The 21435-nt window shown below is 49.2% G+C and overlaps 1 protein-coding gene and 1 non-coding gene across 2 annotated transcripts in view; one reads left to right on the forward strand and one right to left on the reverse strand.

The window, feature by feature from the left end:
• LOC102516561 (beta-galactosidase) overlaps positions 1-20930 on the forward strand; it is a 73706-nt gene extending 52776 nt beyond the window's left edge. Inside the window, 4 exon segments of the mRNA XM_014563050.2 lie at positions 725-856; positions 2367-2621; positions 20382-20399; positions 20401-20930. Coding sequence (XP_014418536.1) covers positions 725-856; positions 2367-2621; positions 20382-20399; positions 20401-20634 — 639 coding nt within the window. The 3' untranslated portion in view covers positions 20635-20930.
• On the reverse strand, positions 6379-6450 carry TRNAA-AGC. Its single transcript has one exon. It is a non-coding gene; the product is annotated as a tRNA-Ala (tRNA).
• Positions 20931-21435: the final 505 nt, after the last annotated feature.

Consider the following 21435-nt stretch of genomic DNA (forward strand, 5'->3'; position numbering starts at 1 on the left):
GTGAGACTACTCCACCTAACTCTCTGATTTTATCTCGTTTATCTGATTTTTGTCACATCTCTCCATGTTCTTTAGAAGCTACTTTTTGTGACGGCCTTGTGTGCTGTGAGAACATGAAGTGGTTCCTGTCCTGGAAATCCTCCCTGGAACCTTTGCCTCCGTTCCCTCTCTGTTAAACATAGATGCACAGCAAAACATTCCGGAGCCCACTGTGGTTACTGATGGGGAAAGGGCTGGGCGGGAAAAATCAGGGGCTGGGGATTAACAGACACACATCACTATGTATAAAATAGATGAACAACAAGGACCTACTGTGGAGCACAGGGAACTATTCAATTTCTTGTAATAACATATAATGGAAAAGAATCTGAAAGGAAAAACTATGTAGATATGTATATGCACAACTGAATCACTTTGCTGTACACCTGAAACTAACATTGTAAATCAACTACGTTTCAATAAAAAAATTAAAACAAAACAAAACAAAGAATATTCCAGAGCCAAGGAACCGAGCCTCGCCCCTTCCTTGCTGGGAGCTGAGTCTGGTGACAGTCCACTGTAGAAAGCAGTGATCGTAGGAACCTGGCCATCTGGCCAGTGACTTGGGCAAAGGAGGCATCAGAGTGTTCTCAAGGCAGGAGAATGAATGCTGAGTTAACTGAGAGGGCTGCCCTCTGCGGACCCTCCCACCCGAGTTAATTCTCCTTCAACACTGAACCCGCAGGTCCTCCAGGGAGTCCTCGAGCGAAATGCTGTGAGCACCTTGAACATAACGGGGAGAGCTGGAGACACCCTGGACCTCCTTGTGGAGAACATGGGGCGTGTGAACTTCGGCAATGCTATCAACGATTTTAAGGTAGACCCAGCCTCGCTTTTACGAGTGAGGTTCAGAGGTTGACCAGACTATGCCAAAGTCACTGGGGGAAGTTTTTGTAAATCCATGGAAAAACTCTCCTAACTACATCCTTTCCCTCCAGCCCTGTTCACATAGAAGCAGTTTTTAAAAGCACACACACTTTGCCACATTTGATGAGTGAGCCTACCCTGATTTGTTTTGCAGCCTAGAAGCTGGGTTATTTTGAAGACCTGTTTTCCTTTGCAGGCGATGAGAAAGTGGAGCTTTGCAAACAGAACCCTAACCCTGTGTTTGAGTTCAGTCATCCTTTAGAAAGAAACAGGAGGAGGAAGCCACTGCACTGTGCATCCCCTTGGCTTAAAAAGACGCACCTAGCTCGCACAAGGCACTCCTTTGTCGACAGAGCCAGCCTGGCGTTTGGTCTGCTCTGATTTCTGGGTGTGGACGAACTGGGACAAACTCTTAAATTGTAGAAAGCCTTTACCTCAGTGCACTGCCTCTCACCTCTGTCAGTTGCTCTATGCCTAGGCGTCTAGTCCAAATACGTTTTTCTAATACGCATTTTGAGAGTGTTATTCAGCAAACGTTTGTGAAACCCGTGCTCTGTGCAGGTGCTCCGTGAGGCGCTTTGGGGAATGCAGAGATGCTGAGGTGCTGAGAAACAGGCTCCCCGTGGGTAGCTCACTATCTGCAAGAGGAGAGAAGGCTGCACCGAGGGAGTGAGGGCAGCATTCGCCTGGGACAGGACAGGTGTCTGGGGTGATTTCCTGACCCTCCTGGAGGCACCTCAGAGGCAAGGCAGTTACACTCTTAGGGAACGGCCATGCCAGGGCCACTTTTGTCCCCAGTAGAAATGTCCCGATGCAGTGCTCAAGAAGTGGCTTTCCTGCTTGGCTGTCACAGACCACACTGACTTGCTGTCTCCGAGTCCCCAGGACCCAGCAGAGAGCCTGGCACACAGCTGCCTGGTGAATCTGATTGAATTCCTAACTGGGCAGTTGAGGCTTGGTATTGAGAGGTGTCCTGGGACAAATGTGGGATCCCACCGGGATGGACCCTATGGGAAGAGGAAGATAGATGAGCCTGGAGCAGAGGCTTCGATGCAGTGGCCGGTGCCACGGACACCCCAGGCCCCTGACCCCGCTGGACAGATAACTTTAGAACGCAGGGCTGAGGCTCACCTTCATCCTTGCCACAGTCCTTTCTTTCCTTTAACTGTAGGCAGGACATTCTCTTGCATCCCCCATTCCGTTTACTCTCCCAACCTCAGGTTTCATCTTTCCTCCATGCTAGCCAGGTCTCTGCACCAAACCCTGGAAACTAGGGATTTGGGGTCAGAAGCTCTGGCCTCCAGCCAGATCTGTGTCACTTTGAGGTGCACACAGTGGGAGTCTCATTTCCTGTTGGTGTTGTTTCATCTGCCAGTTTGCTCTTCCCAGGAATTCAGGGCCAGACCACTGAGTCACTGGAAGCCTCCCCCCACCCTCACTGCTCTGTTTCTCCTTTACAGGGTCTTATTTCGAACCTGACCCTTAATTCCAGTATACTCATCAACTGGGAGATCTTCCCGCTGGACACAGAGAATGCAGTTCTTAGCAGCCTGGAGGCCTGGAATGACCGTGACGGTGGCTGCCGCGACAAAGCCTGTGCCCACGGCCCGTCTAACCTCACAGCCCCCGCCTTCTACGTGGCTAACTTCTCTATTCCCAGGGGGATCCCTGACTTGCCTCGGGACACCTTTATCCAATTTCCTGGGTGGACCAAGGTATGTGTCTTCATGGGAAATGTTTGACTCCAGGCCACAGACATCTGGTTTTCAGGCTCTGATAACGAATCAAAACAAGCTGCTACTGGGATGCTGGGTGGCAGTCTGGGAGTGGAGGGCTTCCTGTGAGCGTGCAGCTGGTCCTCGGGTGCGGGGCCACGGCCCATCTCCGGGACACAATGGCCAGCTTGAAGGTTCCCCATTGACCCCATTTTCGTTGACTGACAACTTCCTTTAGTGAATGACAGCTCTCCTGCTTTTCCTAAGAAAAATTGGAGTCCCCTTAGATACTGACTAGGAGGAACACTTCCTCTTTATCCTGAAGGAAATCTTGTCCAAGCAAAGGGGTGACTCTCTAGAGGAGCCTCTTTCCTCTTGTTCATGCCTAACTCCATACTCCCAGAAATCCCCACCTCCATGTGAAGGTGTCCCATGCCCTGGGGGCGTCCACTGCTGTCTGTAGGCTCCTCAGCTCTCCCTTGGCCACATTACTGCCTCCCTGCTCTTTATTGTTTGAAGACATTAGCGTGTCTTCCTTCATCATTGTCTTCTCCAGTGTCTTCAAGTCCTGTTTTCATCCTCGATGAGTTTATCATGACAGTTATTCATTCAACAAACATTTTTCAGTGGTACTATGCATCCAAGCTTTGTGTTCCCGGCACTAAGGATACAATAATCAATGAATCCAGATACTGTTCTTGCCCTCATGGAACATACAGTGTAGTTGGGGCGACAGACCCAAATCATATGATCATCCAAATTAAATGATAAGTGGGGGAGGGTGTAAGTCAATGGTAGAGTGCATACTTAGCATGCATGAAGCCCTAGGTTCAATCCCCAGTACCTCTGTTAAAATAAACAAACAAATAAATAAAATAAAACTAATTACCCACTCCCCCCCCAGTTTTTTTCCAAATTGAATAAAAAACCCAACAAATTAAACGATAAAACTGCAGCTGCAACAGGTGCTAAGAAGAGATATGGGGGTTGATAATAATTGGAGCATTTGACCTCATCAGGGAGGTCAGGGAAGCTTTCCCTGTGGATGTGATGCTTGACAAGAGATATGAAGGATAAGTAAGATTTAACGTGGTAGAAATGGAGGGAAACGTGTTCCAGGCAGAGGAGATAGCATGTGCAAAGGCCATGTGGTTAGAGGTGGAAATGGCAAGAGTGAGGAACTCATAAAGGACCCAAATGTATGGAACACAGAGAAAAGGGAATGTGGTTCAGAGAAAAGGCTAGAAAGTGGGTAGAGACCACATTGGGACAGGCCAGTTAAACCACAGCAAGGTTTTGTCTTTCTGTTGAGACCCACCAGAGCAGGAGAGCAACATGGCAGGACTGTGGTGACAAGCCTCCATGACCTCAGGGTGCAGAAGGGTTGGGTGCCAGTTCTTGTGAATTCCGGGAAACTCTCAGAGGCTGGACCATAGTTTCACTGAGAGACTGGGATGTGGTACCCAAGGTGGAGATGACATCAACTATTTGAGAGAGATCTGATGTTAAATCATAAGATGAAATGATAGATTGGATGTGGGGCTTTAAAGAGAAGGATGTATCTCGGATGATGACTCTGAGGTTCCAGGCTTGCAGCTGGGCAGGTGGTATCATTTATGGAAAGAAGACATGTCAAGAGAGGGCTTGGGCTGGGAGAGCATGATCCTGTGTTTGGATTTGGACAGCTGAGTCAGAGAGGCTTTGAGAACAGCTGAGAGAAGGTACTAGAGGAGGAGGTCAGATTATGGATGGGGAATTCAGAGGGAGGAGCTGGGTGGGGAAATATATGTATAAGATCATTTGCATGTGAATGGGTGAGGTCCTCTAAAAAGAGAGGACACAGAAGGAAGAGTCGAAGACCTCAGGCTGGTCTTTGAGAGACACAAACATGATGAAGAGTGAGGAGGAGAGACCAGAGAACTGGGAGGAGGTCAGCACTTATGCTGCCAAGAGGACAAGTTTCTCTCTTTTTTGAAACATAGATTATTTAGAAATGCGTTGTTTGATTTCCATATATTTGTGGGGCCCTTTTTTTAGCATGTCTTATTTTTAAAGATTTCTAATTTAATTCCTCTATAAAACTTCTGGAAGGAGAAAAATCTATATGACCTTGGGTCAGGCAAAGAGTTCTTAGATTTGAAACCTAATGCATGACCCTTAAAGGAAAAAATGGGGTAAATTGGACTTCATCAAAATTAAAAGTGTTTTGCCCTTAAAAGACATTAGTAAGAAAATGAAAATCCAAGCCACAGACTGGAAGAAAATATTTTCAAATCATATATCTGATGAAGGACTTGATCCTAGAATATGTAAAGAATTCTTATAACTCAATGACAGGAAGACAAACAACCCAATCAAAAATGAGCAAAGGAGCGGGGAACGTATAGCTCAGTGGCAGAGCATGTGCTTAGCATGCATGAGGTCCTGGATTCAATCCCCAGTGCCTCCATTAAAATACAAACAAACAAACCTAATTACCTCCCCCCATCAAAAGAAATTTTTTTTAAAGTAGGCAAAGGACTTGCAAGGGCATTTCACCAAAGAAGATATACAAAAGGCTGATAAGTGAGTACATGAAAAGATGCTTAATGCTCAACATCATTAAGAAAGTGCAAATCAAAACCACAATAAAAACTCCACTTCACACCTGCTAGAATGGCTTTTTAAAAAGTTTTTATTGAAGTATAGTCAACTTACAATGTTGTGTCAATTCCTGGGGTACAGTGCAATATTTCCAGTCATACAGGAACATATATATGTATTTGTTTTCGTATTCTTTTTCACCGTAAGTTACTACAAGGTATTGAATATAATTCCCTGTGCGATTAGAATGGCTTTAATAATGAAAGATGGACAGGAACGAATGTTGGCAAGGATGTGGAGAAAACGGGAACCCTCCTACTTTGCTAGTGGGAATGTAAATGTTACAAACACTTTGGAGCACAATTTGGCAGTTTCTTTAAGGGATAAATATATAATTAACTTAGAATTCATCAATCCTACTCCTAGGTGTTTCCAAGAGAACTGAAAACACGTGTCTGCACAAAGACTTACATGCCCATGTTCACAGTAGCATTATCATGATAGCCAAAAATTGGAAATAATTCAGAGTGTCTATCAGCTGATGAATGGATAAATAAAATGTGGAATATCCCTGCTACGGAAGAGTATTCCACAGTGAAAAGGAGCAGACTACTGATTCAGGCTGTAATGTGGATGCATCTGAAAAACATTACGCTGAGTAAAAGAAGCCAGTTACGAAAGGCCATATACTGTATGATCCCATTTATATGAAACGTTCAGAAAAGGCAAATCTATAGAGACAGAAAGTACGTTAATGGTTGCCTCCGACTGAGATTGGGAATAGAGTGTGACTGCAAGTGGGAATGGGGCTTGTTTGGGGGGCGTGTGTGGAAATGTCCCCAAATTAAACAGTGGTGGTGGTTGCAAAGTCTTGGTTTATGGGTTTACAGCCCAGCATAAGGTGTCTCTTGGTGACGCACCTCTGGAATTTTAAGCTTACGATCCTCTCCCTGGCCACGTGTTTCGTATTTCTGTCCCTGACTCTCCTGCCTCTCAAGCCTGTTCGTTCACTTAGCTGATGACCTGAAACTCCACCATGAAGGCGCCGTTCTTCCCCGTCCTGCCTAGACGTCACCACCATTTTTTAAAAAATATTTTTTGAAGAGTGATTCATTTATTTATTTAGTGTTTTGTGGGGGGGGGTGATTAGGTTTACCTATTTCTTTATTTTTAGAGGAGGTACTGGGGATTGAACCCAGGACCTCATGCTTGCTAAGCATGCGCTCTACCACTGAGCTATACCCTCCCCCCTACTACCATTTTATTTTTTAAGAGCCATCAATCCCCAGGCCCCCTTGCCCTTCCACTCTGTCTCCTTGTTCCTCCTCCTTTGGGAGTGGGTCCACCATTGGCCTTTGCTGGTTCACCAGGAACTGGGCAGCCCTAGGGGGGTCTCCTCCAGCCCGTTCATCAGAGCCACGATCCCCTCCCTGTCTCCAGCCTCTCTGGAGGCCCACGGCTTACTCATCCGTCCCTGGCCTCCCTTGTCCCCATCCCCAGTTGTCCTCTCTGACCTCCACCTCTCTCCCTAACCCACCTCCCTCTTCCCCCGCCCCCTCCGCTATCAGGTGTAGCTCCTTTGTTCCTCAGCTTCCTGTCAGACTTATCTCTGCCTCCACCCTCACTTCCTGCCCTGTGGGCCCGAGGAGGAAGCATCAGCTCGGGTCTGCTCCCCACCTTCTCCCTCCCTCCAGGCCGAGGTCCTGTTCTCTCACTTCCTCCTCTTGCATTTTGTCCGCCTTCCCGTCTTCTTGCCAGCCCCTGGGTTGCAGCCAAGAGGTGATATCTGGGGGCTCTGGGGCCTAAAAACAAAGCCGAGCCCCCACCTGAGCACACAGCCTTGTCCTGCTCCCGCTTTCTCCCCTTCTCCCTCCCCGTATCCTCTGCTGGTGCTTTTTCATCCCCTCCCTCTGCCCACCTGGCCATCACAGCATCAGCACTGGCCTTAACTCCTCTCTGAAGCCTCCCTAGACCCTTGGTCTCCCTTGAGTGCCCTGGTGCCCTGCCTGGGCTCAGCACCGTGGCGCGCCATCCCTCTTAGGCTGGCCCTGGTTCCACCCAAGGGGCCATCTGTGTCACGGGGGGCATTCTTCTCCTCTGCCTGCCCCCCGGGCCTGCTGCCCTGTGAGTGCTTTCAGGTGAGAGGCGGGGATGAGGCCCGTTGCTGGGAAGAAAGCACGCTGCGGGGGGTGTGACCCAACACGAGTTCGTGTGCCCAACAAGGCCAAACAAACCGAAATGTCGGCGTTTGGAGCAGGGAAAGGTTTACTGCAGGGCCAAGCAAGGAGGACGGGTGGCTCATGCTTGAAAACCCCAAACTCCCCAATGGTTTTCAGGGAGAAGTTTTTAATGCGCAAAATTTGGGGTAAGTGCTGCCAGGTGTGTGACTCACTGTGCGATTGGTTGGAGGGGAGGTAACGGGGCATTGCTCCAGGAATCTTGTGCTCAGTCTGAAGTTACCACCCTCCCCCTGGGGGCGGGAGGGCAGGGGGCTTAGTCCCTGAAGAACTCAAAGGTATTGTTATGTCTGTTCCTTGAGGAGGAACCAGGACCCTGCCCCAAGGCTGCACTATTGTTTCCTGACTCCTCCCATATTTCTGTACCCACTCCCTTCCCTGATTAGCAACTGTTTAAATCTGCCCTTTGGAACTCAGGGAATGTCAAGGAGGCTGAATGCAGCCTGTTTCATACAGACAAGAAACAGGGAACGCGGACTTGTACCCGGGAGGACCCCACAGGGTCCTGCTCCATTTCAGGGGGAGTGTAGGCCCTCAGGCAGTCCCGTTAGTGGTGGGGGCTTTGCTGGTGCTGCAGTGGCAGGACCGGGCCAATGAGAAGACTCAGCGCAAGCCATTGCTCACCAGATGAGCCACCAGGTGAGTCCGTTTAGTGCCTTACGTGAAAGAACCTTCAGGAGCTGCAAAGCAGAAAGAGAACCTGTTACTGAAAATATGAGAATGGCCGGGTGGCTGAGATGGAGCTTGAGACACACCTGAAGGGTGGGCGGCCCTTCATGAGAATCAGAGGCTTCGTCAAATCAGGTCAAAGAATAGTAGATGGGAAGGTAAAGAAATGGAAAAGCATGGGATGTTCTTGGAGGTCAGTGGGGGCTCCCCTTGGCCAGGCCACAGAGATGTCACACCTAAGAGTTACTGACCCAGGCATTCTGCTCAACGCTTAAGAGACACTATCTTGATCATCATCAAAGGAGGCCTCTGTGGTAGGATGTCCCAGCAGCACCTCCAGTTTGCAGATGAGCAGATAGAAGCTCAGAGACCTGAGTACCTCGCGTGAGGGGCGGACTGCAGTGCCAGCTGGTGCCTGTGCATTCGGCAGGGTTCCATTTACATGAAATGTGTAGAGCAGGTAGATCTGTAGACACAAGGAAAGGAGTGGTTGCCCAGAGCAGGGAAAATGGAGTATTGGCGGGGAAATGGGGAGCAAACACTAAAGGGCACAGGGTTTCCTTTGGAGATGATGGTTGCACAGCTTTGTAGTTAACACTAAAAACCACGAATGATATACTTTAACTGAAGGAATTGCATGGCATGCGAATTATATCTCAGTAAAGCTTTACACACACACACACACACACACACACACACACACACACACACACACACACACACACACACACACACACACACACACACACACACACACACACACACACACACACCACCCCACCCCACCCCACCCCCATCCACGGGGTCTGTGGTCCTGGGTGTTGTGGACACCATGCAGGCCGTTTGATGACATGGTGATGCACATGTTGGTTAAAGAATTTACCAGAGATAAAGTATAATAGGAAAGGAATTTATTAGGGTGCACTGCCACGGACAACAGCGGACACACAGACAAGACGTGCCTGTGTGAGCACCGAGGGCCAGTTGTCGGGGTCTTTTATGAGGTCGGGTCACAAGGTGCCTGATCGGCTTGTGCACAAGTCTCTGATTGGTTACAGGTGAGGTAAGACGTTTAAGGTCCGTGAGGGGCGGTGGGGTCTATGACTCATGAGCTGAAACAAGCCAGCCTGAGCTATTGTGAGCTCAGGCATTACCTAGGCTATTAGTTTGTTAGGAGAAACACAGTAAAGAATGTACTTTATCTGCTGAGGGATCGCAGGCAGACGTCTGAGAGCCCAGGAATGGGGGTCGTTGGGCTTTGAAGGATGTCAGTTGGCTCAACACTGGGTTGCGTCGATCACAGGACGTACATGTATCGCTCGTAAAATAGAGCACGCGTGTTTTCTGTTACTGTCTGGTGAGCGGTGGTCCCTGTTGCTGATGACAGTCCCAGGCCCAGCTCCTAAGGTTCTGAATGATCAGCAGATGCAGAACAGACGGATCCCACCCCCCACAGGGCACGGAGTTATGACTTTTGGGAGAATGAGCCCTTCGGCAGGTGGGAGGGGTGGAGGGTGGACTCCGGAGGTCCGCGCGTTTCCAGGACTCTGCCTCCGGGCCCACTAACCCCCGCCATCCTCCTCCAGCAGGGAGGCCCTGTCCAGACCCCTGTCCCCGATACTCACTTGCTGTTGAGAAACTACCTTGATGCAATGAATGAAGTCACTGATAAGGGTGATTGATGAGATAAGTTAAGTCACTTCTGATTACTTGGCCTTGCTTGAGTCGGATGTGGCTTTCTGGGTCAGAATGTCAGCTGGGATTTCGTTCAGTGGGGAAAGGTCAGGCAGGTTTTGCTCTGTCTGAGAGACTCAAGCCAGCGTGCTGTCCACACAGAACTCTCACCTGACCGCAAGCTCCCGGCAGTAGCCCATGTTCCCCAGTGCCCCGCTGTGTCACATGTGCCAGACCTAAGATGCCATGCTCTGCTGACATGGTGACGTGTGTGCGTTTCTCTCTCCTTCAGGTGGGTGGGGGCGGGTCCGACGTTAACATCCCCTGTAGCCTCTCTGCTTTGTTTACACATAGCGCAGCACAGTGGTCAGAGCGATGGGATAATGTCCCACTTCTCCTCTGCCAGAATTAATCTTGGAACGTTAAGAATCCAAATAGGATACAGACTAACTACAATTTTATTTTTTAAATAATTATGATGAAAGTCTGACAAAAATCCCTTTTATTTTGAAACTTTTTTGGCATTGGCATCCTTTTTTTTTTATTGAATTATATATATATATATATATATATATTTTTTTTTTTTTTTTTTCTGCATCCTTCTTTTGAAATCTCCAGCTTTCCAATCATTTGGTCTTTCTGGTGACCAGTCTTATCCTCAGACCTGGTCCCACGAAAGACCATGTAACTAGAGGGTTGGAACTTTCAGCCCCACTCCCCAACCTCTGGAGTTGGGATAAAGGGTAGGAGATAGAATTCTATCAAAATTCTAGAACAACAGGATTTAGAGAGCTTCTGGGTTGGTAGCACATCCAGGTGCTGGGAGGTACACCTGGATGGGAGGTACACCTGGGGAGGGCTGGCAGCTCGGCCCCTCCACCCCTCATACCTTGCCATGTGAATCTTTTCTATCTGGCCATTCCTGAGTCGTATCCTTTATAATAAACCCGTAAGTGTAAGTAAAAGGTCTTTCTGAGTTCTGTGAACCATTCTAGCAAATTATTGATCCTGAGGAGGGGGTTATGGGAACCCCCAATTTATAACTGGCCATTCAGAAGTGAGGGCGGTCTTGTGGGACTGAGCCCTTTAACTTGTGGGATCTGATGCCAAGTCTTGGTAGATGGTGTCAGAACTGAATTGTTGGATACCCAGTTGGTGTCAAAGAAAACATCCCAGAAAGAGCCAGGAGGGGAGTGGTAGAAAATGCAGTTGGAAAGGGGGTTTCATGGCCTCATGGACCATGAAAACCTTGAGAACTCTGTGGAACCAGGGTCAGTTTTAAGCATCCAAGTGATAGGTTTAGAGAGTGCGTAGAATGTCGCAGAAAGCGGGAGAGCACTTGGTGACGGGCTCTTGAGCTTGTGGACATGAGAGACGAGGGCACTGCTTGTGGAGAGGACAGCATAATTAAGCACTGTCATTTCAGGAGGTGGTAACGATTAGGAAGACGATAAACGTGGTGATGCAATAGAACATAAGGGGTGGGAGTGACGGTGTTGTTGATTTCTGTGGCATAATAGTGATCTGTTGCTGTGTAACAAATTTTACCCCGAAACAGCAGTAAACATTTATTATCCCCACAGCTGCTGTGGGAATTTGGGGCTGGCTTGACTGGCTGCTTCTGGCTTAGGGGCTCTCGTGAAGTTACAGTCAAGCCATCAGCCAGGGCTGCATCATCTGAAGGCTTGACCGGGGCTGAAGGATCCACCACCCAGGTGGCCTTCGTTCTTCCCTACACGGGCCTCTCCCCAGGCTGCTTGAAGGTTCTCACAATGCGGCGGCCGGCTTCCCCCAACTGGGAGCGTTCCAAACAAGAGAGCACTGGGCAGAAACTATCCTTCTTTTTTTTTTTATCACCCAGCCTTGGAAGTCACATGGCATCATTTTGTTACATTCTGTTGTTGGAAAGAGAGTTATTACGTCCAGCCCCTGTTCTTGGGACTGGAATTAGACTCTGCCTTTTGAGGGGAGCAGTATCAGAGAATTTATGGGCATGTTTTACAAGTACTGAATATGGAGTGGTCAGGGGTGCTTCTAGGAGGAGGTGACCATTGAGTGAGACCTGAAGGATGGGGCATCCAAGTGAAAAAGCAGAGGGGGAACATTCCAGAACCAGGAAACTGTGAATGCAAAGGCCCAGAGCAAGAAAGATCCCATGAGCTGGGGAGAGAGTGTGGGAGGTGAGGATCTGGGGGCTGCTAGGGGCCAAGTCAGGGGGTAGTGATGAAGAATCGGGCTTCTCAGTGCTCCAGTGGTGGGTGCTAAGCAGAGAGTGAAAGGACTGATTTGCATTTGAAAGATCACAGCTGGGGGGTGGGGTGGGCATGGATTGTGGAAGGTGAGACTACGCAGGATTGCTTGGAAAAAAGGTGAGATTTGCAGCAGGATTGGGTGTGGTGTTTGAGAAGAGGAGGTGTCCAGGAGGACCCTGGAGCTTGGGGTGTGCACAGCGGGAGGGATGGAGTTGTGGGTCTCGGAGGTGGGGAGGCTGAGGAGCGCAGGTCGGGGTTCAGAGGCCCTGTGTGGGGCATGTTCGGTCTCAGGTACTCACTGAGCATCCAGTGGAGGAGCTGTCTGCTCTTGGCCATCAAACGGATGACTGAAATCTAGTACACAGCTAAAAAATAAACCTGCATTCAGTACAATGAAATACTGTCATCTGTGTTTCCAGGCCTCAGGGCTGACCTCTAGAAGACCTATCAGTCTTGAGTCTCTACATATAAGTCTGTGCAAATAGCCAATGGGGTACAATGTAAGTTAAAGGTGTGCCCTGAGTGCTGGTTATGGAAACACAGCACTGAGGCACCTGTCCCAGGTTTGGGGCTAGGTAGGAAAGGACCCAACCTACTGAACTGACCCCGGAGTAGAGGGTGATGGTTTGGAACTCTGCTCCCACACCCCTTGGAAGCTGCCCCTGCCACGGCCACCAGCACCTACACGGTGACACTCCCCAGACATTTCTTGGGCCCCATCTCCCGTGCCCTCTGACAGGTACCGTCTGACATGAGTAACCACTTCCTCCCATGAAGCTTTCCTGGCATCTGTGAGAAGACTTCCGGTTTTCCCTCCCTTTGTTCCTTCTCAGGATTCTTCTTCAGCATCTGTGTTTCAGTCCTCAGGACTTGATCCGGGGCCCCCTTTGTACACTTCCAGGAGATGTCATCCTCACAGATGTGCTGGTGACACCCACAGTGCCAGCTTCAACTCAGCATTTTTGAGGATGGGGAACATCCCATCCAGCTGCCAGGGTGGACCTGTCATTGGAGGCCTCATAGGCACCTCCCACCTGATACATTCAGACAGAGCCCTTTCTCCTCATTCCCCCGAAACCTGCTGTTCTGCTGGAGAAGTGGCTCAGGGAGGAGGAAGGAAGCTGGACATTAGTGCAGCAGGGGGGATGGAGGGGAGGGCCCAGCTGTGGAGAATAAGACTGGCATCATGGAGAGCTCACTGTGCACCAGCCACTGTGCTGAGTGCTCCCTGCATCCTCTCAGTCACTTACAACAACCCTCAGTGAGAGAGGTGCAGGGATTTGGTGACTGATTAACAAAAGAGGAACTGACTAGTAGAGGATGAGTCTGTTGTTGTTAAATTGGGTTCCTGCTATACATCATTTACTGAAAAGTGGCACGCTACTGTATCGAAGCCATGGAAATGTGTATTGGTTAGCTTTTGCTGTGTAAGAAACCAACCCAAAATTTATTTAGCTCCTGATCTGGAGTGTTGGGTGACTGGGTGGCTCTTCTGCTGGTCTCAGCTGGGCAGGCCCTTCTAGTCAGCAAGGAGGCCCTCCTTCTGGGGGTTGGCTGGCTGGCTGCTGCAGCAGCAAAGGAGATTGGTCCATGTCTCTCTCATCATCCAGCAAGCTATCCTGGGCTTGTTCCTGTGGTGACTGGCAGGGTTCAAAGAAAGAATGCAAATGTCCAAGGCTTCTTGAGGCCAAGTCAGCTTTCACATGCCATGTCTTCCATGTTCTTTGGCCAAAACAAGTCAATAGACCAGCCAGATCCAAGGGAGGGAGAAACACATTGTACCTGTTGATAGAGGGAGCAGCAAAGAATTGTGGCCTCTTCTGTTCGGCCACAAGATCTTAGCACCGTTTGATCCGACTTTCATTCTGAATTTGATATACTTTTCAAACTTCGTTTGACCTGATTTACGGTTATTCTCACCCCCTACAAAATCCACTGTTTCCCCCTCCTTTGTTTCTGGTCACAAGTCCTGTGAACCTGGGGACTAGATCATCAGACTCCTTTGCACAAATACACATTGATTGAGTAACAGGAATTGTAAGAATGGCGTGTAAGCAGGAGTAACTAGGCTCTGAGTGAAGGAGGATCTCCTACCATTTTCAGGGCATGGACTTTATAACAAGTGGTATACAGCTTCCCAGAGGACATTTTCACTCACCAGTTTTCAGTTTTGTTCCAGAAGTGTGAGAACTGTTGTCATAAAAAAAAAAAAAAAATGGAGCTATGGTGGCGTGTGGGGGAGGCAGAAAGGTTGGAATTTATCTTTGGGGTTTGATGAAGGAGGAAGTGACTCATCTTTTATGCTAATATTCTGTGTTTTTGTGACTTCAGTTCTATCTGGGTCTGCCCTAAAATCCAGAGAACCCATAAGGGTTCTTTAGCTGTTTTGCTCAGAGACCCAGGAAGATGCAGAACATGGTTTGCATCAGCTGCAGACCCCTCTGGCTCTGAGGAAGGGGAGGATTCATTTTCTCCCTTGGACTTCCAGGAGGTCTACTTGACATCTTAACCCTAAGCCAGGGCCTCACTATTTTGTTTCCTCCCAGGTAAACCTCACAAAGACTTATGAATCATGTGGGATGAGAGCCTTTTCACTTTGAGAAATGGACTTTTGTCGTTTCCACCTTTTTTTTTTTTTTTTGGTAGAGGAGAGGTAATTACGTTTGTTTATTTATTTATTTATTTATTTAATGGCGGTACCGGGGATTGAACCCAGGCCCTCGTGCATACTTAGCATGTGCTCTGCCACCTGAGCTATACCCTCCCCACTGTCATTTCCATTTTTAAGTCTTCTGACTGTCTACATGTCTCTTTTCAGAGTATAACAGAGTCAACATTCAACCCAAGTTTAGTGTTGTTATTAAAGGAACACCCAACCAAATTTGAACATTTTAAACCTATGATTTAAACCAGGATTGACCCTTTTGCTTTACATTCTTATGAGAGGTTTGTATCTGGGGAATTTAAGACAGATAGGCATCTCTCTGATTAACGCAAAAGTAGGTCAGGCACTTCCTGGAACCTATCATTCATTGGAACTATTATCAGTTTGGTTATCAAAGCAAAGGGCAGGGAGTCTGCCAGGGTCAAGCCATGGTCAGAGAAAGTCAGCCTTTGTCCTGGAGCTATTTGAGCTGGGACATCCCCCGGGAAGCCCCAGAAGTCACTGGTGTTAATTCTACAAATGCTCTGCCTCAGTGGGGCTCAATATATTAATCAGAGTGTATCTACTTTTAGGTGACATGTGCATACTCCCCGCTTCACCGAGAATTTCAGCATAGCTTTTTAAAAAGAAACAAGAATGTATATATCTATGTGTGTTTTCTTAAAATAGAATGTTTTGGGGGTGGGGTATAGCTCAGCGGTAGAGGGCGTGCTTAGAATGAGTGAGGTCCCAGGTTCAATCCTCAGTATCTCCATTTTAAACAATAGTAATAAAATAAAATAAAAATAAAATTTAAAAACCTAAAAAAAGAAAACAAAAAAAAGTTTTAAAAATTTGACTCTTTTAAAGTGATTTTTTTTAAGCACCTTAAAAAAATCACAGTGCTCGTCAAGGGAGAATGCAAACAGTGCATTGTTCTTCCAGTGAACAGTATTCTCTCAAATTCTTAACCTGGGAGCAGAGGAGCATGAAGTCTGAGTAGGGGTGAATCTTTCCCCAGGCATAATTATCAACCAGTGTTAATATGCCACCGGTGTATACTGTATGTTCCTCTGCTGGGTTCTGAGAAGCTTGGCCTGAATAAGAACGAACACAGCTTATGCTGGAAATAGCTGATAAACCAGTGAAACAAATGACAAAAATTTCAAACGATGACAATAACTATGTTGATGAAGAATTAATCAGCCAAGCTAAGAAAGAAATGGATGTTAAAAGTTTTTTATATATTTTTATTGAAGTATAGTCCGTTTACAATGTTGTGTCAATTTCTGGTGCACAGCACAATACTTCAGTCATATAGGAACATACATATATTCTTTTCATATATTTTCATATTCTTTTTCACCATAAGTTACTACAAGATATTGAATAGAGTTCCCTGTGCTATACAGTATGAACTTGTTTATCAGATTTTGTGAGAATCGTCTTGTATTTTGAAACGAGAGACATTCTGCCAGAGTTCAGTAGGTGTTCTGTGCGATTCCGTGGGTTTGTAGATGTAATTCTTGGTGTATCTGTGGGAGAGGGTGAGCTGTGAGTCTCTCTTCTCTGCCACCTTGGCTCAAACCCCCCGGAAATTTTTATTCGAGCCAAATTGGAGGATTATAACCCGGGAAGAGCATCTCAGAAAGCTCCAAGATCTGTTCCAGTGGTCAGAGATCAAGGTACAGTTTTCTAAGTCTTTTTGAGACACAGGGCTGTACATCAAATGCCGTATTGCTGACGGTTTACATCATGCAGATCTAAGCGGCATGTTGGTGGGTCATGTGACCCCTCACAAAATCAAGAAGGAGGGCTATCTGTGAGGGACTGTCTTGTTGATGCTGGGGGAATGTTGCTCTTTATGGTGGAGCAGGTATTTCTGACGATGGGGTAGGTTTGGTCGATGCAGAATTCAGATACACACTACGCGGTGCTGGGGAGAGAGGCCAAAGGGCAGAAGAATTTTTTATGGTTAGATTTTTCCTTGTTTTGCCATAAAATAAAAATTTTATTTCACAACTAGAAGAAAAAGAAGAGGTTAAAGGGATAGCAAGCGACTTGGAATGGAGGGCCCAGTATTGAGGAAGATGACCATCTCTCTTCGCTCTGAGGAAGTGATGATGGAGTTGAGACTGAGGGATCTGATGGCTTCGGGCAGTGGCACAGGCCCAGGGGACAGTCGTGCACAGGAGAGCAAGTTTGGGGTGGAGACGAGGGAGAGTTCACTGGGGCTCAGAGAGCAAGGGGAAGATGCAGGCACAGAAGGAGGTTAGAAGCAGGAACGCAGGAGCATCATCTGGTTTTCATCTGGCTGCTGTGTGGAGCCCGAGTTCTAGATTTAGTCGAGGAAGTCAGAGACCGACTGAGGCGGCTGCAGGAGCCTCAGCCAGCGCTGATTGTGACGTGGGACTTGTGAGTCGCAGGGAGACTGCTCTGAGGATGGAGTCACAGGCATCTGCTGCCCCTCAGCTGTGCCGTCCAATGCGCCAGCCTCTGGTCGTGTGTGGCTAATTATGTTTCCATTTGAATTAATTCCGAGTGAAAATTGAGTTCCTCCTTTGCCCTAGCCACCCTGCAAGGGCTCAGGAGTACATAGCTACCCTGTTGAGCAGCACCTCCATCACCGCGGACAGTTCTGTTGACCAGAGCAATGTCCCCGTGGTCCGTTCTATACAAATCCTTCCTTCCTCTCTCTCAGAAGGGCAACCAAACCACCATAGACTTCACTTAATGCCTATTCTGCTAAGGACTGAGAGTGGAGGGGAATTGTGTCCTGAAGAGGTTCATGGCTTTGGAGAATTAAGCACAACCAAAGAAGATGTAACCCCGGATTTGGGGAGAGTTGGAGGGAAGGTGCCAGGCACGATACCCACATAGTGGAGTCATCTGGGTGAGTTCAGAGTCCATATGGAGCGGGGCAGGGTATAGCTCAGTGGTGGAGCATGTGCTTAGCATGCATGAGGTCCTGGGTTCTATCCCCAGTACCTCCACTAAAAATAAATAAACTTACTCCCCACCCCCCCAAAAAAAAAACGTAAAAAAGCAATAATAATAAATAAATAAACCTAATAAATTCTCCTCCAAAGAACCAAAAGAAAACCAAAACAGTTAAAAAAGAAATCCATATGAGAGCTTAAGGCTCAAAAAGGGTCACAGATGATAATTTGGGGGAGGAAAGAATAATTAGAACAGATGTGCAGTGTCCAGAATTCAGGAAATGATTAGGAGAAAAATTACATCACCTTTGGCTAGCTGTCTGTCAGTCACAGAGCAGTCTGGGGAGCGGGCACCACGAGTGCTCACGAGGGGGAGCTGGACCTTTCATCAGTGCGGGGGGGGGGAGCTGGGGAAGAGGAGTCAGAGACTCAGGGACGGAAGCCCTCACCAGCCCTCCAGAGCTGGACCTGTCACCCCCTGACCCCGGCGGGGGGGACTCTCAGAAGCAAGCCCAGCTGGCCAGGTGGTACTTGGGGAGCTCACAGGGAGGTCTTTGGGTCCATTGCCTGGTGCGGAAACTGCGCGGTTGGGCAGCAGGGCAGCCTTTAGGAGGACGAGCTGGGCCTGGAGTGGCGCAGGGAGAGGGGGCCCAAGGGTGAGCTGAGCCCACAGGCACCTGGTTCTCTCAGCCCCGTGTGTAACCGTGATAACCCCCAGTGGTCCCGCAGACCCCCCCTTCCACCCTCCAATCTCAAGCAAGGTGCTCCTTGCTTAAGGAGCTTGCTGCTTTGGGGGCTTCTACTCACTGCACCCCGCCTCTTGGCCCTGGTGAGTCCCCTCCCCTAAACCTGGGGGAGCCTGGGGAGCCTTTTTTCACCCTGGGCTCCCAGGTCCCAGTAGCCAACAAAGGGGTTTCAGGGAACCGGCGCCCAGCTTTCGGGGGGACATGCCTGGTGCAGCACGAGAGGTGGGAGGGGCAGCCTCCTGGAGACTTAGGTGTGGAATCTCGGGTGTGGGAGGGGACTGACCCTCAGCATGGCCGGCATGCGGTGGGGAGCCAGCGTGGCTCAGGCCAGCCCTGGTGTGCTGCTCACACAGCCCTCCCCCCGGCCCCCGTGGAGCCCACATCTTCCCCCTCGAGTACAGAAGTCGAGTTCTGCTGTTCTCTAATACCACGGAAGCTAGGCGCTGGCAGATCTTCAACTGATAAAACCCAGTGAAGCTGTCATCGTGTGTACCTTCAGGTTGGATCGAGATAGCATATCCCATGGTAAAAACAAGAGTAAAATAATTCTGAGAAGTGTGAAACTGTCACCCTTTTTCTAAATGACTTATCCCAGCAGACAGGTGGGTTTCCATCCCGGGCCTCCTTCCGTGGGCCTGTGGAGGCCAAAGTCTTCTCACTGCAGTGGCGTGAGGGCTGCTGCCACCCACTGAGCCCCTCCCGGGTTCCACGCGGACTGATCCGTGGACGCACGCTGCTGCCCCCACCCCGCAGCCCTGCCGTCCTCACCTTCCCCAGGTACACGTGTGAGTGGTGACCTGCCCAAAGCACACAGCCAGTAAGTGTCAGGACTAAGATCAGAGCCCAGGTAGGAAATTGAGGTGTCCCTGGATACCAGCTGAAAAGTCCCCAAAGGTGAGGACTTGGTACTTGTGTCCTGGGTTAGGGCTGCAAGTGGCGGCCAGGGCTGGGCCTCGCCCAGCGTGTCCCCCAGCACAGTTGGGCCACTGTGGGACCAACGTCTGTACCTCTTCCTTCCTCCCTTCCTCTCCCGCATATTCTCTCTCTCCCCCCGTTTTCTTTCCCGTGTGTGTGTGTGTACGTGTGTGTGTGTGTGTGTGTGTGTGTGTGTGTGTGTGTGTGTGTGTGTACACGCACTCGCATGCGTGTATGTGTGTGAGAGCGCCCCTCCTTTGCTCTTTCTGTCTGTATCACAGAATGTTCCGTCTCTTCAGCCAACTTGTAAGTCGCCCGTGGGAGCCCGGCCTTGCACGTGCTGAGAGGCTATGCAAGCATACCCGCACCTGGTCCCTGTTCTTGAGGACTTTCCCCTCCCTCTCAGTTTGGTTTTGGAAGCAGTTTCCACTCACAGAAGTAGCTCTGGCAGCTTATAGGATCACCTCTGCTCCTTGAAGCAAGTCCCCACCCTCACTCTGCTGCTGTGTGAAAACCATCAAAACACAGCAGTAACACGGACACCTACCTGGGCGGGCCCGGTCTCTCCTTCCTTGACCCCCACATCCTTCTTGTTTGGGTGCGGCTCTGGGACCTGTGTGCATCATGACCCGCCTGGAGGAGGCCAGAGCAAAGGAGGAGGAGCCCACCTCCTTGAGGAGGCAGTGAGCCAGCTGCGTGCAGAGGAGTCAGGGGGAGGCTGGTGTATGCGCTCAGGCAGCACCCCCACCCGACCCAGAACGAAGTTCAGAAGCTTGGTGAAATTGCCACAGTGCCGTCCAGTACTGACTCGGATGGTGTCGAAGCTGGTCAGAGGGACAAACGCGTATCTCCCTGAAGCAGGGCGGGGCCTGGGGGTGGTTTTGTGACTTCTCCCACTCAACTCCTGCCCAATGTCGGGCAGGTCATCTTAGCAGGAGCTGGAACCCAAACTGGGCTGTCCTGGCTCTCGGGCCTCACCTGTGCTGGGAGAGCACCTTCAGGGAGCACTCCCTTGCCTCCCCCTCCTGCATCAAAGCTTTCATGCTCTCAGGGTGGTCCGAGCAGCTGGGTTGATGGTTTTTTCTCTCTCTCTTTCTCCAGGGTCAGGTGTGGATCAACTGGCTTTAACCTTGGCCGCTATTGGCCAGCGCGGGGCCCCCAGGTGACCTTGTTCGTGCCGCAGCACGTCCTGCTGACCTCGGGCCCAAACACTGTCATCGTGCTGGAACTGGAGAAAGCGCCCTGCAGGGACAGTGGCCCGGGACAGTGCATGGTGGAGTTTGTGGACAAGCCAGTTATTAGCGGAGCCCAGACCACCAGCCGTCTCAATGCAGACCGAAACCAAGCGCCATAGCCAGAGAGTAACCCTGTGAAATTCTAGTCTTGCACATACCTCACGTTCCCCCTTGGAATGCCAACCTTCACTGGAAAATAGATCCGTGTGGGTGTTATCACCTGAAGCTGCCCTGCAGCCTCCTGGTGCCTGATGTACCCCCCCTTGTCTGGCTGCTGTGGACGTGGGGGTGGGAGGGGGCGGGTGGCAGTTAGGCACCTGCAGATTTGGAATGGGAGCTTTCAAGGTCTTTCTGATTTTCACTTTGTAAGAATCATGCTGTCTTTTTATTAAATAAAATTTGTGTTCAAATGATATTACTGTTTTTAATGTTGAGCAGGCATTACCTTATAAGTTCTGATTTAAATCATAACTAGACTTGAGTGGGCTGAATAAGCCACTTCACTGACTTGAGGTTGGTTCAAAGGAATGGAAAATAGTCTTGTTTTGATCTAGTGGACTATTGCTTTTCTGATCCTTGTTTGACTTCCTTTTGAATTTCTATGATATCTACTAAGTGAGCCCATCAATAAAACTTAAAATGATTCTGCAAACGACGGGCTGGTGGAGAGCCAGCCAGCCTGGTGCTCTGTGCGGAACGAGTTGCGGAGACACTAAGTCGGTGATGGAGACCTGTATTTATTTACATGAAAACACGTTCATGGTATGTCATGTGAAAAAAGCAGATCACCTTAAGTTTGAGCCCATTTTGTGTGTTTAGACATAAGAGCTGCACGTATGCACACACTCAGCCCAGGCCTGTACGCACGTCAGCAGACACATGCACACATGTGTGCAATCACTGTGCACGTACTTGGACGT

Source organism: Camelus ferus, chromosome 17 (assembly GCF_009834535.1).
Source record: "Camelus ferus isolate YT-003-E chromosome 17, BCGSAC_Cfer_1.0, whole genome shotgun sequence".
NCBI classification, from domain to species: domain Eukaryota; kingdom Metazoa; phylum Chordata; class Mammalia; order Artiodactyla; family Camelidae; genus Camelus; species Camelus ferus.